The sequence below is a fragment of the Rhinopithecus roxellana genome, chromosome 12 (genome assembly GCF_007565055.1).
Source record: "Rhinopithecus roxellana isolate Shanxi Qingling chromosome 12, ASM756505v1, whole genome shotgun sequence".
Taxonomy (NCBI): domain Eukaryota; kingdom Metazoa; phylum Chordata; class Mammalia; order Primates; family Cercopithecidae; genus Rhinopithecus; species Rhinopithecus roxellana.
This window is the reverse complement of record NC_044560.1, coordinates 125,072,024-125,090,019: the sequence shown is the minus strand read 5'-3', so window position 1 is coordinate 125,090,019 and position 17,996 is coordinate 125,072,024. Positions and strand designations below refer to the sequence as shown.

The 17,996-nt window shown below is 47.5% G+C and overlaps 1 protein-coding gene across 2 annotated transcripts in view; it reads right to left on the bottom strand.

Moving 5' to 3' along the window:
• The window catches only part of SLC5A9 (solute carrier family 5 member 9), an 84,778-nt gene that overhangs the window by 42,570 nt on the left and 24,212 nt on the right, over nucleotides 1–17,996 (bottom strand). Inside the window, exons 7-15 of one of the 2 annotated variants that reach the window (XM_010356884.2) lie at nucleotides 17,704–17,784; nucleotides 17,177–17,382; nucleotides 16,837–16,972; nucleotides 15,439–15,546; nucleotides 13,336–13,486; nucleotides 11,368–11,536; nucleotides 9,680–9,895; nucleotides 6,552–6,711; nucleotides 795–2,097 (exon numbers count right to left, since the gene is read on the bottom strand). In XM_010356884.2, the coding sequence (XP_010355186.2) occupies nucleotides 1,889–2,097; nucleotides 6,552–6,711; nucleotides 9,680–9,895; nucleotides 11,368–11,536; nucleotides 13,336–13,486; nucleotides 15,439–15,546; nucleotides 16,837–16,972; nucleotides 17,177–17,382; nucleotides 17,704–17,784 (1,436 nt within the window). In that variant the 3' untranslated portion in view covers nucleotides 795–1,888. Of the gene's footprint in view, nucleotides 1–794; nucleotides 2,098–6,551; nucleotides 6,712–9,679; nucleotides 9,896–11,367; nucleotides 11,537–13,335; nucleotides 13,487–15,438; nucleotides 15,547–16,836; nucleotides 16,973–17,176; nucleotides 17,383–17,703; nucleotides 17,785–17,996 lie in introns of those variants that run through there. The other variant, XM_030942928.1, reaches the window with a different exon arrangement.

Here is a 17,996-nt window from a genome sequence, read left to right as displayed (position 1 = left end):
TTCAGTAGAGGCTCAGTACAATAACAGGACAATAAAGGAGGAGGAGGGCCAAGATTGGAGGAATGGAGAAACATCTCTCAAATCTACAGAGGGGGAGGGGACAAAGAGCCAGGCAGAAGGCAGGAAGTTGGAGACTAAGGAAGAGACCTCTGAGAAATTCTGGGAGCAGGCTCCTGAGGAACATCTAAAAATAAGATATTCAGTATCCAATTTTAGATTGTGCTTCTGTGGTTTAGAATTCTTCTCCCCAAACCTTCAATATAATATGTCACACACAAATACTAGTGTGGAAGGTTTTGGGAGCAATCAGAGGAAAACTGAGTTCTCAGTAAGGATTAATGGGAAACAACGGAGAGGGCAGAGCCAACTAAAGTGAGAAGCAAGGTCACAAGGTCAATGGAAACAAAAATTTGGAGGCTGCAGCGACAGGAGGTATTTATGGAATCTGCTGTGTCTACACCTCAAAGAAATAGAATTTTATTTGTATCCAGTTGTAATTACTGGTCAGTGTAAATGGATGAGAGTAGGGGCAGCCTCAACTGGGAGATAGAAGAAAGGCACGCCCTCACCTGGTGTCTATCAGTAAACTGGGGCTGTGATCTCACTCTAGGTGTCTGAGACTCAGTTACTTAAACTCCAAGTCAAGGAGACTCACTCTAGGTGTCTGAGACTCAGTTACTTAAACTCCAAGTCAAGGAAACTCATCCCTATATTGAAGGTTTGGGGTAGTCAACTAACACCCCAAGTTACTACCCAGCCAGCTGCAGCACAAAGCCTACCAGGACCATGGAGAGCTAATTAACTCAATACACACTTATTGAACAGCTGTTATTTTCTGGGTACAAAGTCACTTGGGACATGGCCCTTGGTCCTTGCCCCCTGGAGTCTTCCATCTCGGTGTGATCAGTGCTGTGACAGAAGCAGGTCCAGGGCTATGGGAGCAGGCGTGGGACCTTGACCCAGGTTTGGACATTGTGGCAGCTGCCTGGCGAAGGGACACTTAACTGGGGTCACAGTGTATTCCAAGGTATGCAGATACATGGCAAGCAAAGGGAGAAGGACAGAGAGGCACAGGCACAGTGGCTCCCAGGCTGTTTGTGCTGCCTGCTGTGGGGCTTATCCTTAAATACAGAGTAACATGTCTTGATTCCTCGTGGTTTTCACAAGTCATGTCTCTCTGTTTCTCAAGGCCATAGAGATTTTGTGCATATTTGGGCTAGAGAGTAGGAAGAGGCAGAATTTAAATAGTGCTTTGGATAGTCCCTTGTCCAAGAGCTTTCTGTCCAAAACACCATCTGTCACCATGCTTAAAGTCCACCCTTGGCTCCCCACTCCTTCGGGTCTGACAGCCACCACTGTGGAGCCACCAATGGAAATATAGGACCCTCCTGAGTAAATTCATGCTACAAATAGATTATTGGTAAGAATAGAAAGATAGAGAGGTAGGGGAACCAGAAAGGGGAAGAGGAAGGAGGATAATGGGGAGCAAAAGTGCTCTTGGATTTTTGCAAATTTCTTGCTGCTCCTTTTCTTGTATCCTCCACTTTTCTAACCTCAAGACACACATTCAGCAAAGCTACTGAATACATTCAACAAGAGGGTGGAAACAGTGTGTTTGAGGTAGGTCTGTAAGGCAAAATATCAGAAAGAGTGGGGAAACCCCGTGTGACTTCTGCTGGGTGGCCCTGAACAAACCCAGTGCTCTCTCTGGGCTTCTGTTTCTCCACTTGTCGAGTGTGCAGGTTGAGTTGGATTCTCCTCAGCGGATCTTGCAGTCTTGACTTCTGTGGTCTCCAGTTTAGACAGCAAAGTAAGAGGAGAGCCTGTTTCTGTGGCTGACAGACTTGAGCTTTGTTAGTCTGTCTACACTGAAGCCGGGTCTGGGGAATCATGCAAAATAGCCCCAGAGGAAGATGTTGATGGCCAGCAAGAGGACAGCATTGACGTTGCAGACATGTCTCCAGAGTGGCTCCTCCTCAATGCTCGTCAGCTTCTGTTCTAGCGCAGCCTTCTCTGCTGGGCTCAGGGCCTGCTCCGGTGCTCCAGAGAGCCCACAGAACCAGCTCCAGAGCAACTTTCCCCAGGACCTGCTTGGGGCTGGAGGGACAAAGCCAGAAGAGGAAGAAGAGCAGGAGGGGAGAGGCAAAGAAGATTGGAGAAAGGAAAGTGATAGGAGAGTAGGGGAGGGAGAGAGATGGTGAGAAACTGAAGGAAAGTATGGGGGGTGCACAGGAAATGGGGAGGGGTGAAGCTATTGACTTGTACTTTCTGCAAACTACAGACTGAGGGCTGAGCTGGTACTCTAGACTAAGTTCTGACCTTGGCCACAGCACCCAAACAGTCATGTAGTGGAAGCACTACTTTCTTGGAGAGGGGATGGTGTATTAAGGTGGCAGGATAATGCAGTTCATCCCAGTTCATAGCACAAGTCCTGAATAAGGGCAGAAGGAAGGAGCATTATCTCACCCAGGAAGAAGGAAGCGTTTGAACCAGGCAGACTGCCACAACTGCAATTGGAAAGGGCACTGGGCTGCAAGCCAGAACCCTGGTTCCAGGGCCAGCTCCGCCATTAGCTGACTGTGAGGCCATATGCAAATCACTCAGCTTCTCTGAGCTGGAGGTTCTTTCTGTCTCAGATGTATCAATGACATATACCCCATTCTTCTCTGGGTTGTTCTGACTACCAAATGAGGATGGAAATTGAACAGCACTTTAAAAAGTTACCAGTGCTGGAGCAGTGGGAGAGGTTCTGGTGCATATGATATTCTAAATGTACATGAGACCGAACCCATGGCGACACGGGCTTCCTCGGGGTGAGAAAGGGGCCTGCTCTGAGGTTAAAATATAGCACAATTCACTAAAAACTAAATTCAAAAGAAGTAATAAGGTAAATATTTTAAGTGTTTTTAAATCAACAGATATTATATCACAAATAAAATTAATATAAAAATCCTTTCACTGAGATTGAAAAGAATGCACTGGGAATGAATGCTTTATTATATTCATGTGTTTAGAGTGTGGTAGCTGGTAAGTTCAATGAAACCACAGGGTGTCAGAGATGCAAGAACCTTGGATGCCATCTGGTCTGGCTCCCTGATTGCACAGAGAAGAAAAAAGTCTCAGGAAAGGGAAGAGAATTATTTAAGGTCACATAGCAACAAAACTGCACTAATGGTAATATGAATTCAGCATTTCGTTTGTACTAGACTTTATCATTTTCCAAGCTGATTGAAACATTCTCTCCTTTGATTCCCTTGGCAAACTTCTGAGACAGAGGATGCACAAAGCTTCATATTTAAATTCCTATGCCCAGAGAGCCTATGTCACTAAAGGAGTTATTAAGTGGTGTGCCATAACTCAATAAATTCATATCTGAAACCTGGGATGAACATATTTCTTTCAGATCTACTCTGCTGTCCTTTAAATATATATATATTTTATATTTAAAAAATATTTTATGTATATATTTTTTCGTAAATATATGAAATATATATATATATATATTTTTTTTTTTTTTTTTTTTGAGACAGGGTCTCACTCTGTTGCCCAGGCTGGAGTACAGTGGCACATTCATGGCTCACTGTAGCCTCAACCTTCTGGACTCAAGCAATCTTCCCATCTCACCCTCCTGAGTAGCTGTGACCACAGGTGTGCGCCACCACACCCTGCTAATTTTTGCACTTTTTGTAGATACGGGGTTTTGCCATGTTGCCCAGGCTGGTCTTGACTCCTGAGTTCAAGCAATCCCCCTGTCTTGGCCTCTCAAAGTGCCGGGATGACAGGCATGAGCCACTGTGCCAGCCTCCTTTAAATATTTTTAACTTTCCTTTTCAGGACTCAACATTATACTGCCTGGCTTATACCTGCCTGCAGGTTTTTTGAGAGAGGGTGCCTTTTTTCCTATTTCTGATGTCTGTTTCTCTGGGCAGGGAAGGAGCTTTAGTGTATAATGGCACCAGCCTTTCCCTACCCTTCTACTTCCTCATGGTGGTGGCCTGTGAAGGGGGGTGAGCTTCTCTCATTGGACTTCTTGGCTGACTTGGTGCCTCCTTTTTCTTGCTTGGGAGCAAGTCATTCACAGGGAGCAGGCATTCCTCTCAGCTTCTCCAGGGACGACTCTGTCCCTTGGCCTGGGGACCAACCAGGGAGTAGTTTCATTTGTGTAACTCTGTGTAAGTCTGCCTAGTTCTGGGTTTCAGCCGTGGGAAAGTACAAGCTGTCTCCTTCCTCTTTCTCTTTGGGAGCTTCTTTGCAGTTTTGCCCCTTCTTCCTTCCTCCTTCTCTTGGCAGTTGCCTCATCTACAAAAGCTCATGCTCTCAGATTGCTTTCTTGAATACCATAAGTTTTACAAGGCCCAGGACCCAGTCTTGCAATGATGATGGGGGAGCAGTTTAAAAATATATATATATATATACACACACACACACACACACACACACACACACACACATATATATATATATGTTTGCAAAGCAAAATATCATGAAGTAATTGGGGCAACTGATAAGACCAGGCAGGGTGATGTTGATCTTTGGTAGTGTCTTCTGAAGTGAGCCTATGTGGGTTTTAAGCACAGAAGTTTGGAAAAAATTATATCCATCGTTATGAATAGCTTTTTATACTGGATTATTGGCTTTTAACTGTCGTAGCTTGGGAAGAAGCTTTGAGCCTTAGACCTTGGTGGGATTCTGGGGCTTATGATGTCATTAATGTTAGGCAAGTGACTGTTTCTCTAGAATCAAGGCCTTAAGCAAGGGTGAAGGGCCTCAAGAAAGGTGGGATCCTTCGCAGGTCTGGAGGAAAGTATAGGGCCCCTAAAACCTGGCAAAGGCACGAGAACCAAGTGGCATGGCATTGCCAACCATGCTGGTGCAGCAAGTGATGCTTTGCTAATCCTGTCTATGCTCTTAGCTCACTAGAGATATTTAAAGTTTGGCCCAGAGAGGCTGGTATAAAACTAGAGCTACGGCCAATCCAATGAGAGAAAGTAGCTGCAGCTGCTGAGGGAACCCTAAATCCATCCAGGCACTGAGACCTCTTTTTTAAAAAAACTTAATGATTTTACTGTTTTTTCACATGAAGATGCATTTTATTTCTCTGCCTGGATGTTATAAACAATGACATACCATTGTGTTTAAAAGCCCAATATTACTACATTATTGACATTTTTATCCATTTTAGTGTAAACTCTACATCTTTGCAGTACCTGTTTGCCTCCAAGAGATTCTCACCTCCTTGGGGACAGAGACTATGTCTTATTCATCTACTTGTATTGAGACCTTCTTTCACTGAGGCAGAAAATAAATCTGAGAATTAAATTTCTTTGAATTTTTAATTCACAAAGGCAAGAGAGATTGATTCTGGACTTTAATTTGCAAACTTATTTAACTTTTCGGATTTTATTTATTTATTTATTTTCCTGGGACACTTTTTTTTCTGTTACCTTTATTTTAGTTTCAGGGATACATGTGCAGGTTTGTTATATAGGTAAATTGCATGTCACTGGGATTTGGCATATAGATTATTTTGTCACCCAGGTAGAGCTTTATAGAGTTTAACATTTTCCTTGGGATTTTTTTTAATTGAAAAAAATCTTTATAATGTTTTCACTCTATCATTAGGACGCTTTGATATTGTTATCGCGTTTAACTCAGGAAGGTTATAGCTGCATTGTGTCTAACACAGGTACGTCAAATCATGTCTTAAAATAATTTTCAACTTTAGATACTGTGTGGCCTTCGAGTAGATTTAGCTGACACACTCTTCTAACACATGTAGGAACTTCCAGGGGTGCACTTCGTATGTCACATGGCTCAGCGGCAGCTCGAGGAGACACCCGGAGGTGTGGGAGGGTGTTTTGGAGGAACTTCAGGAAAACAAAACAACTGTATGGAGGCATGGCTGCTCTCATCCCACAAGGGACAACCACGCTTCTTTATTACTATAGGCAGACTTGTTGAGCCCCGGGGAGACAAATAAATCATAAAGAAAAGTGGTGGTTGGGACACGGGTGAGGGGTTTCTTTGTCATGCCTCATGTTTCCTTCCATGTGGAGGGAACCCCTTGGGTGTAACATTCTTTGATTTTCTGCCCTTGTACTCATTCAACCTAGGGGAGAAGGGACTTCCATGTTGGTGGATTTGGGAAGGATAAAGAGGACATGCTTAGCTCAGCCCTGCCCTTCTTTACAGGGAGGACAGGGTTGAGCCAAGCATGCCCTCTTTATTCTGTGCCCCTGATCAGATCTGCTGGTGACTGGATGGGTACCTCCATGGAATATGAGAGCTCAGTATTAGGAAGTGGATCTCCCTACAGATATAAACCAACTCTTTCCACTTACACTTGATCAGTAATGAGGGCACTATTTTGGCTCCCATCTACCTGACTCATTTATCTTATTTTTCTAATAGTTCAATAGCCACGTGGGAAGGGAGTTAGGGTGATATTTATTGGGCTTCCTCAGAGGCCCCATCCCAAAGGCAGCCCACAGCATAGGTCTGTGCCCACTTGTTCCTCTGTGATGAGTATCCCCCGGCCTGCCGCAGCCTACCTTCAGGCTGCTCCCGGCCCAGGCTCGAGTTCTCCGCTGCTCCACCTCCTGCGGGGCACTGCCCGGCTGGTGTCTCGGATATCTCCGGTGTGCTCTCGTGAGCCTCCTTCTCTAGCTCAGAGAGGGGGCAGTTCCGAGTCCACCAGGTCAGGCGTGTGAGCTGGAGGGAAAGAAGACACTGGAGTCAGTTGTCTTGGAGAGAAGTCATGCTGTAGAAAAACAGAGGCCCATTTATGGAAGGTCATCCAAAAAACAGCAAAGAGTACAATGAACAAGGCCAGGACTGGGAGTCAAGTTTTATCTTAGACTTGCCCAAGGCTTGGATCTTAGCCCTGACTTCCTCTTTCTTCAAATATGAGCACTCCCTGCTCTACATCAGGTGCTCTACCCCAGGCTTGTGCCAGGTACTAGAATACAGACCTGAAACACACCTGGGCCCTCTCCTCATGGATTTTACAGACTGAGGGAAACGAGGCTGGACAGGGAGACAGGCACTTGAGAATGAGGCTTCAAAGGTCAGGCTGAGGAGTTGTAGCTTAAAGAACAAAAACCCTGTAGGCAAGGGAGAGTCACTGCAGACTTTAAGCAGAAGATAGTGCTGGAATCTTCAAAGACCTCTTGGAGTGAATTGAAAGGGGTCCAGCCTGGAGGATAATGCAAAAATGAAACCAAAAATAATGGACACCTGAGGAAATGGATAAAGGAGGTGAAATCAGGACAGCGTGACTGACTGAAAGAGCCAGGTGAGGTACACGGGGGGGACTAATACAGCTCCAGGGTTCCTGCCTTGGGTGACCAGATGTGTAGTGGTGCCTCTCCCAGGAATAAAGAACACAGGACAAGGCGTGGGTATTAGTGCTGGTGAGAGAAAGAAGAGAGATAGAGATAGATAGAGACAGGGAGAGACAGAGAGAGAGAGAACATGTACACACACAAATATGATGATGTGCTTCAGGAGTCTGCAGGTCCTCCTAGTGGAGATGTTCAGATGAGGAGAAATAAAACTTACTTCCTTGGATGGCCCTGGTGGCTTTCTCTCTTCTCCTTTTTGGTGACTCAGCAAAATAAAACACAGCAGTTCTCTGCCTCATATCGGTGGTGTGGGACTTACCACTGCCTGAGCTCTGAGGCAGCTTTCTGGTGCATGTTGAGCTGGGTATCCCCTATCCTGCTCCCAACTTCTTACTTTCCGCTATGCTGGGCCCAGGCATGCATCTCTCTGGGATCATGAGAGCCTGGGAAGCTTCCTTGCTTGTAAGTATCTCTCAATAAACCTTACCTAATACTACTACTGGGTGTCACCAGTAGCATATGGACTATGTCTCTTTATGTCATCAGGGGACAGTTGGATTTTTGGTTTGAATCTTGGGAGAGGGGTTTTGGCTGTAGATAGAGAATTGAGAGTCAACTTTACATAGAAAGTGGTGAATTTATAGCCCAGGAGTATTGTAGGGTGAGAGAGGTTATAGGCCATAGATGGGTTCCTAAGGAACACTGATATTTCAGAGCAGACAGAGAAGCCTGTGAAGAAGTCAAAAGAGTGATTTGAAGGGTAGTCAAAACAAACAAACAACAAAAATACAAAACCTAGGGGAGAAATATTTCATGGAAAGGAACAGAAGAGAGGTCTCCGGGATGCAGGAAGTGGTCAGTAGTGTCCAGTTCTCTTGGGAATTCATTTAAGATAAAGACAGGAACATGACCTTTGATTTTAGCAATAAGATGTTATCAGTGACTTCAGTGAGAGCAATTTCAGCGGCATGTTGGGGACAACAGCCAGACAGCAGCAGTTGAGAAACAGACAAGAGGTGGGAAGTGGAGGCTGGGAAAGGAAACCATTCTTCGCAAAAGTCTGCTGTTGAAGGGAGGAGAGGGAGGCAGCAGGAACTAGAGGATAACAGGATTCCGGGAAGGATTTTCAATTGGGGAAGACTTCAGGATGAAGAGTGAGGAAACAGGCAATGGAGAAGAGGTTGAAGATTCAGCGGGAGGAGGGGCTTATTTCTGGTGTGAGCCACTGGAGAAGTCAGCCTGGGAAGGCCCTGCTTTTTTGTAGGAATCAGTGAAACCAAGGGTATAAAGTCATCTTGCAAACTCTAAAGCACCATCCATCAAAAGAGTATTATCCCTGATATCCACTCCGTGTTTCAGGCACTGACTTCCAGCATGGTCTCTGTTATGGGCTGAATTGTGTCCTCCCAAAATTTCTATGTCAAAGTCCTAACCGCCAGTACCTCAGAATGTGACTATATTCAGAGATGGGGTCTTTACAGAAAATTAAGGTAAAATGAGGTCACCAGGATGGGCCGTAATCCATTATGACTTAAAAGAAGAGGAGATTCAGTCACAGACAGGCACAAGGGAAGACCGTGTAAAGACAAAGAGGAGAAGACAGTTTTTTACAAGCCACAGAGAAAGGCCTTGGATGAAACCAACGCTGCAGACACCTTGATCTCAGCCTTCCTGCTACTGGAACTGTGAAACCATACATTTCTGTTGCTTAAGTCACCCAATCGGTGGTCTTTTATTTCAGCAGCCCTAGCTCTAGGCTGTAAGGAAAAAAGGCCACAGAAGACCAAGCATCAGTGCTCAAGGGCTGTTGCTTGTGAGAGGTGAGGATTTCAATTTGAGTTCTTCACTTAATAAGCTCTCTGTTTCTTTTCTCTTGTATTTGTTTCTTGGCCACTTAAAATTCTCTATTCATTCTTCAAGGTCTAATTCAAAGTGTCCTCGTCAGTGTGCCCTCCCTGGGCCCCCAGGAGGTGACTGCTTCTCCCTCTGTGCTCGGCCCCTCGGTTCATCTTGGCCCTTCTGCACTTTCTCTTTGTATAGTGGCAGCTTGTGGCAGCTCTGTTTCCCCCTGAGGATAAACTCTGGCAGGGACCATTCATCTTTGTAAGCCCAGCACAGTGCCTAGCACATAGTGAGTACTCACTGAGTAATTTTTTAGTTCAATGAATTACTTTTCATTGGGGAATTCATAGCCCAAGAAACTTTCCCTCCCAAGGACATCTGTGTGGCCAGAGGGGAGACCATAACCCAACAAAGTAAAAGTCAGCAGTGGAATTCCAGGCTATGGGGGAAGGGAGAGCATTTCTGGAGGGCCTCAGTATGAGCACAACACTTGCCTGTTCCTCAGGGATGGGAGTGGTACAGAGGCTGACGATGACGATGATGATGGCAGTGAGCCCGCAGAGGAGGAGTGCAAAGTACAGGTAGTGGAAGTCCTTCAGCACTGCTGGCCTCCGGTCCACCTCCCCACAGGCTGGCGCTGGGTATGAGAACTCCAGGATCATGCGCACAAGCCCCACTCCCAGGCCAGACATGAGGCCCCAGAAAGCTCCCTGTGAAAGAGGGCAGACATGAGCTGAGGTAAGATCCAGGTGGGAGACCCTAGGAAGGTAAAACTACTCTGTCCCCAAATCTGTCTCCCACTGGTTTATTACCATGCTGGGAAAATCCATCTACTAATGGGGAAATGAGTTCCCCATTAGTACTGAGACTTTGTCTTGACTTTAGGCACAGTGGCGTAGGGGTTGTAGAGTCAGATAGACTAAGATTTGAATCCTGGCTCCATTGTGAACTGACTGAACGAATGACTCAGCCTTGCCGACTCAGAGTTTTCTCATTGGGGGCAGTAATTTAAAAATTCATAAAATTAAAACAGTACTAAGTAATTAATAGATGGTTAATATTCAACTACAATGGAATAAACTTTTGTAATAATCAGGGAATACCAGGATCCCCTTCCCAACCTTCTATTACGATAAATCAGAAATCAGAATAGAGACTTTCCTTTTGTTGTTGTTGTTTTTAAGAAAAGCTCTGGTACCTCTCATGTCTTTCTTCTTTATACCTCCATTTGGCCCTAACCTGTACCTGTTCCCAGCATGTAAGACTATGGAAGATATTGATCCTGATTTCAAAAACTTTGGAATGAGCAGAAACACCCAGAGTTCATCCAGGTCCTGCTGTGTGGCATCGTTGCCAGTGAGATGAGACCTGTGCAGAGAGTAGACACTTGCTTAGGTGGACTATCAAGGGAGGGGATTCTATGACCTCATTTTCAATGACCTTGAACTCTCACATTGTTTTTGTGGAGTGGTGTCCATGATATCCATCAGCTTCTCAAGGTACAGCCAGCCTGTCTCTTCTAGGCTATCCTGGGGAGTAACCAAGCCTCCAGTCCTGGGGTACCCCTTGCTTCCTCCCAGATTCTGTCAGGTTTCAGGGCTGTTGCATGAATGATGCATGTGCTGGAACCCTTGTAAGGTCACACTTTGTCATCATCATTGTCATTGCTGTTATTTTGCTTACACATAGAACCTTATAGTGTTAGAGATGGAACAGACCCTAGAGATATTACAGTCTCTCTTGCACGTTCACATACACTGTTCCTTGTGTCTGGAACATTCTTCCCCCTCCCATTAATCCTTCAGGCCTCAGCTCAGATGTCACTTCATCCAGGAAGTCTTCCCTGACCCCTCCCAGGAGCCCCATAGGTTAGGTGCTTGTGCTCTTTACTCCCCCACCAGCCAGCATACTTTATTATTATTGCTTATTCAGTTATCTCTCTGCCAGCCCAGTGATGGCACAGCTATGTGAATCTTGTAAACCATTGCATCCCTGGAGCTGCCATTATAAGACTGATAAATGTTTGTTGAGTGAATGAACGAATCTAGGCCGGATGCTATGGTCAGGAAAATGGAAGCCTAGAGGGGAAGTGGATTTTCCCAAGGTCACAGAGACCAGGTGATTGAGAGACCAGGTCTCCAGCCCCTCTGCTGTATGTGAGAGACAGGTGCACTGCACTCACGGGCTCTGTGACTCTCTTGCAGAAGATGGCCAGCAGGAAGAGAGAGGTGATGGGAGGGGCCAGGTAACTGGTGACAGCCTGGATGTAGTCAAAGAGCTGCCCACTGTTGGAGCTTTGGATGATGGGGATCCAGAGGATGCTGATGACAACCAGGAACACCACAAACACTCTGCCAGAGAGAGCACAGGGCACTGAGGTACACTCGGGTGGGCATGGTGTGGTGTGGGGTGAAGGTGATGTGCAGGAACCAGGAAGGGAGAAGGGAGGGAAATGCACAGTCACTAGATCAGAGAAGATTGGCAGCCAGAATCTCAAATACTAAGATTCAGAAACTTAGTCTTAAAATCCCAGAATATCGGAATTGTGGAACTGAAGAAACTTATAATTCTAATGCCTCCATGGCATTTATATATTAGATGCCCTCAAGGTCACGTCACCCACTTGTTTGTTGCTGTTCATGGAGGAATTCATACATTCCGCCCCACCCCCACCCCAGTAAAAGGTCTCTGGTCTCTGCGTAGCATGTCTTCCCCTCTTTTCCATCCCAGCCCAGTGTAAGGCAGCTCTTTCCCAGGATGACTACAGCTTCCAGGAACTGCTCCCTCCTCCAGGCGCTGATCCTCTCTCCCTTACTGTGGCATTGATCTTGGGAAAGAATCCCACTTATTCACCTGACTCTCTCTCAACAAACTGTGGCTCAGACCTAAGTCCCCAAAGCATTCTGCATGTATGATTTTGCAGATGTGTGAAGTTGATGAAAAACTTTTCTTGGATGTGTTGAGTGCAATAACACATATGACCAGTAGATAGAGCCCGAACCTCACTGATTGAGGAAATGATAGCAAAACTAGTTTATGTGCACAGATAAGGAATGCTTCTTTTAACATGTCACTGCATACCTGTCTTCTCCTCTCCTTTTCCTCCCATTTTGCCTCTCTTAGACTCCACTAGAGCATCAACTACCCAAGTAGCTTCCCTGCCGCTCGTCCCCCTCCTCTTTGCACAATCTGTCCTGCACTCAGATCCTGCAATGGCCAGTCCCCTTGCCTAGGGCTAGGGGTGCACAGATGAGCAGGCAGTAGGAATCCATTAGGCAGCCCTGGGCAGAAGGCATCTTGGTGGAAAGAACAGTGAGTGCAAAGGCAGGGAGATGTGAAAAAGCAAGATTCCTCAATTCAAGTACCTAGCCACAAAGTGGGAGAACTTTAGTCCAGAAACCCAAGTAAGGGAACCTTCCATTATGAAACAAAGATTTTAAAAAGGGCCCCTTAACCTTATGTGAACTATAAATCTCCAGCCTATGGAAAACCAAAAATATTAGCCACCAACTTAGGCTTTTAAAAGCATAAAACTGTTACCCACAGATAAAGTTCAAATTCCTTAGCTTGGTGTCCAAGGCTCTGCATCATTTGGAGACAGCCCTCCCATGAAAATCTCCATTGACACAAATACCTTGCTGTGTTACCTATGTTTCCACCTTTCTTAATAAACTGTGAGCACCCTGAGGGCAGGGCCATATGACCCATCCGTGGGTCCCCTGCATGTGGGATGTGATGCATAGTAGATGTTCAGAGTGAATCTGATGGATTAAATTAATAGCATTTTTTTAACCGGGTGTAACATCCACAGTTGGTTGGGAATACCTTGGGTGAGCTGCTTGCTAAATTTCCTTGTGCTTACACAGTTTACCTTTCATTTCTTAAGTACTTTTTTATCTCTCAATAACCCTGTTGATCAATTCCAAGATACAGTTACCAGGGAAGAGGTGTTTTTTCCTATTATTCAGAAAGAAGGAGTGGTCCAGGTTTGGGGAAGGACTTACTTGAAATCATGTGGAGAGCTGGAGCTTGAACCCAGTGCTCTGGCTGCCAGTCCAGGGTCCAACCCAGCCACACCTGCTCAGGGTAACCCAGGGCAGGGGAGAGGGGAGAGGGCACTTGGGAAGGAAGGAAGGAGGGGCCAGCGCACCTGCCCACCACCATCAGCTCCTGCTCTGTTGCCTTCCTGCGGAAGCGCTGCCACACGTCAATGGCGAACAGGGTACTGCTGCTGTTGAAGATGGAGGTGAGTGAGCTCATGAGGGCGGCCATGATCACGGCAATCATCAGGCCCCGCAGACCTGGGGAGAGATGAGGCTCATGTGAACGGCTGGCCTGTTAAGGCCGACTCTGCCAGGACCACAGAGGCTCCTGGGGCGTTCTGCAGAGTCAGGAGCTGGGGGTGGGGATGAGAGAGGGAAGGGGTTGGATGAGGCTCCCATCCAGCACAGATAAGAAATCCAAGACCACAGAACTATAGGTTGGGTTCTGCCCAGGCTCTCTCCCTGCCTTTCTATGTGGCCTTGCATGACTCATTTGCCCCTCCACCTCCCACCCTGAGCCTCAGTTTCCTCATCCATCCTATTAAGGCATGTAGGACTAGGTTCTCTGAAGCTTTGACATCTCAGTCTAGGTTTCACAGCTTGTAGATACTTGGTTAGTGGGTCGCTGCTGGGGAGAGGAGAAAGGTGATTATTAATAATTGGGTGGATCTGTTTAGTGTTTCTATACCTTCTTCATTGACATGGTGGTGTTGGACTAAAGCCCTGGCCTGGGAGGTAGCAGCTTTGGGCTTGTTTCCTGGCTCTGCAAGTAACCAGCTATATGTATGATCCTTGGACTAGCTCCTTGCCATTTCTGGACCTATTTTTCCACTTGAACAAGGGAGGATGGGGCCCACTGATATCTGAAGTTTCTCTGACGGTGACCAAGCTTCTAGAGATATGACTGCTCACCCCTGGGGAGAAGATCCCAGCCCGGGTCCCACCTCAGTCCTCTTTCCTTCCAAATCCATATATTTAACCACCTTCTGATGTCCATTTCTCTCCCTTGAAGCGCCACAGGGGCCTCAGACTCAAGTGCTCCAAACTCAGGTGCCCATCTCCCTCTGGGGACTTCTGTTCCCCTCTTTAGTTATCGTCTTTCGAGCCCCACAGCAGAGCTTAGGGCTACTTGAGACCCTTGCTCTGCTCCCCTCCCTGCTTATCTCCAATCTACCCCTCAGGGCAGCTCTGTCCTAGCTGGGGCTCCCTCCATGGCCACTACTGCCTGGATTCACTCCTCCTTCTACCGCAGGGAGGGAATAACTCTACTCTCTGCTGCCCTCCATAATCCTACCTCCCTTCGTATGTCCCTAATCTCAATATCATTATAAAACCACCATCTAAAGGCCAAGATCTGGGAGCCTTCTAGGATTTCTCTGTATTATCCCTCAAATCGAGTCCTGTCCATTCAACCTCACAAACATCTTTAAATCCCTTCTCTTCATCTCTGATGCCACTGACTTGGTCCACCTACCTGGACCACTGCAAATGCCCCATGGACAATCTCCCTGCCTACCCCCAAGCCTGCCTCACACAGAGTCATCCACGCAGACTGGTCTTGCTGAAACACAAACCCAGTCATGCTCTCTCTGACCAAAACCCCCCAGTGTCCCAGCACTCTGCTCCAGAACAAGGCTTGGCGGTGACATCCCCACCAGGAAAGTTGTCTTCATTCCTCCTGGCTCCTGCATCCACACTGGGCCTCTTTCAGCTCATACTTCATGCCCTCTCTTCACCCTGGGCCTTTGCAGGCACAGCTTCTCATCCCTAGAATGACATTTCCTATGCCCCTCCGGCTGTGTCTCCCTAAGATTTAACTCAGGATGCAGCTCCATTTCCTTCCTTCTGAGAGACCTTCCCGACATCCTCCAGCTGGGTCAGGTGCCTCCTTAGGGCTCCCTTAACCCATGCTGGGTCACTACACTGGTTCCACTGGATTGTGCCTCTGGCAAGTCCAGGCACCCTGGAGACCGCATGATGCCTGAGCAGGGGCCTGCCTTTTATCTCTACATCTCCAGAACCTGCCCACGGAGCTGATGTCTTATGTACAAATGCTTGTAAAAAGTGTGTGTGTGTGTTAGGATGGGGGTGCAGAGGTGAATAGTTTTCTTCCCTCTTCCCATCCATGTTAGTGCCATCCCTCCTGGGCAGTAGAGATTGGAGGAGGCTGGAGGTGAGAGTGCAGGGTGGGGTGGGGAGGAGAGACTCACCAACAGGCATGAGAGTCATGACCAGCTTGGGGTAGGCAATGTTGGAACATCCCACTCGGGCCCCACAGATGCTTTGGCAGACATCAGGGTCCACGCAGCCCACCTCGTCTGTGGAAGAAGTGATGGCAGATAGAGTCCATGATCTTGTGCCTTCTCAGGTTGGCCTAGTATTTACTTTCCAAAACTACAGGATAATGTTCACTGGAGACTGACAGGGACCCGTGTCTTCAAGGTCAAGGGGCAAATGGTGTCCGGATCTTTGGTAAATTTCTTGTCCATACACTTACTACCTGATTCACATTTTTTCTACTGAAATATGTATTATATGTTTGGCCCACAAAGCCTAAACTGCTTACTATGTGTTCTTTTCTTTTCTTTCTATCTTTTTTTGTTTGTTTGTTTGAGATGGAGTCTTGCTCTGTCGCTCAGACTAGAGTGCAATGGTGCAATCTCGGCTCACTACAACCTCCACCTCCCGGGTTCAAGTGATTCTCCTGCCTCAGCCTTCTGAGTAGCTAGGATTACAGGCACGTGCCACCACGCCCAGCTAATTTTTGTATTTTTAGTGGAGACCGGGTTTTACTATGTTTGTCAGGCTGATCTCGAACTCCTGACCTCATGATTCATCCACCTCGGCCTCCCAAAGTTCTGGGATTTCAGGAGTGAGCCACTGTGCCCGGCCTTCTTTTCCTTTCTTTGCTTTGCTTTCCTTTGCTTTCCTTTGCTTTCCTTTGCTTGCCCTCCCTCCCTCCCTTCCTTCCTTCCCTCCTCCCCTTCCTTCCTTCCTTCCTTCCTTCCTTCCTTCCTTCCTTCCTTCCTTCCTTCCTTCCTTCCTTCCTTCCTTTCTTTCTTTCTTTCTTTCTTTCTTTTTCTTTCTTTCTTTCTCTTTCCTTCTTTCTTCCTTTTCTTCTTTCTTTCTTCTTTTCTTCCTTTCTTTCTTCTTTTCTTCTTTCTCCTTCCTTCCTTCCTTCCCTCCTTCCTTCCTTCCTTCCTTCCTTCCTTCCTTCCTTCCTTCCTTCCTTCCTCCCTCCCTCCCTCCCTCTCTCCCTCCTTCCCTCCCTCCTTCCCTCTCTCCTTTCTGTTCTGTTCTGTTCTGTTCTTTCTTTTCTTTTTGACAGGGTTCCTCTTGCTCTGTTTCCCAAACTGGAATGCAGTGGGGCAATCACAGCTCACTGCAGCCTCAACCTCCTGGACTCAAGCTCCTGGACTCAGGATCCTCAGCATTCCAAGTAGCTGGGTCTGTGGGTGCACGCCACCATGCCTAGCTATGTGTTCTTAATAGACAAACCTTGCCAACCCCTGCTCTGGTCTAACATTGCCGAGGGACACATTCCCATTCTCCAGACACTCCTTGAAAGCCCCAGATCCCAACACCCAGAGAGCAAGACTCACTCTTACCTGGGAACAGGGCCCGGCTGATCATGCCAGGCATGACAATGAAGAACATGGGGAGGATCTTCAGGTAGCCCCCCAGCACGGAGCCTCCCTTGGCATGAGACAGACTCTTGGCCGAGAGAGACCGCTGCACAATGACCTGAAAGGGCGGCAAATGAGGAGTGCAGCTCAGGTTGAGGAAATGCTCACTAAGCCACAGGTGAGCCCTGACACTGGGCATGACTGTGCCCCTACTCCAGTCCAGTCACAATCCCAGAATGAGGTCCAACCCTCTGTGCATCCAGGCGCTGGGTTTTTCTGCAGGAAGCCACCCCACTTCAGGCTAAGCCTGGCTGGGGATTACCTGGTCTGTGCACCAACACCAGGTGGCCAGCACTGTAAGCCCGAAAATGAGACCTGGCCAAGGGATGTCCCCGCTCACAGGGTCCCGAAGCAGGTGGAAGGCATCGGGCCGTGGGAGGTGACAGGTGGTGTTGGGGACTGTGACATTAGGGATGGCCTGCCTGTACCGCTGCTCCAGGCCTGGGTACCAGCCCACATCCTGAAAGCCTGTGAGGAGACAGTGAGTGAAGCAGCCCTGAGACCCCACTGAGCCTGTCACTCAGCATGTCGAGCCCCCAGCCTCATGTGGGCTCTCAGGTTGGAACTGACGTGGGGATTGGGGGTGAAAGAGGAAGATGGGGCTTGGGCTCAAGACCCTTGGTTTGAAGTAGCGAGAACCCTGATCTTTGGGAGCTGCAGCCTGGAGAGGGGACATGGCTCACATGGCTCTAAGCACTGGAAAGTTTCAATCAAACTCTGGAGGTGACAGAGACAGGACAGAGAGGAATTTAAGAATAAAGGTGGGGTGTATTTAGGTCTTTTTCTTACCCAGAAACATGAGGACCAGGGCTCCCCCGACCATGATCGCCGTCTGCAGAGCATCTGTGTAGATCACAGCCGCAAGGCCCCCTGGGGACCCAAGGAGAGGGCTCATCAGTCAGCACCAGTTTGGGGTCCTCTCTGGCTGCCTGCTCTATGCATGGCCACACTGGGGAGACCAGAGAAGACACAGAGCCCTCTTAGCAGGGGAACTCTGGCCACCTGCCTTTCTCCACACCCAGTGCTCGTCTCTCTCCCTCCCTGGCAGGATGCCAGCTGGTCACAGTCAAAGGTGCTGGGGT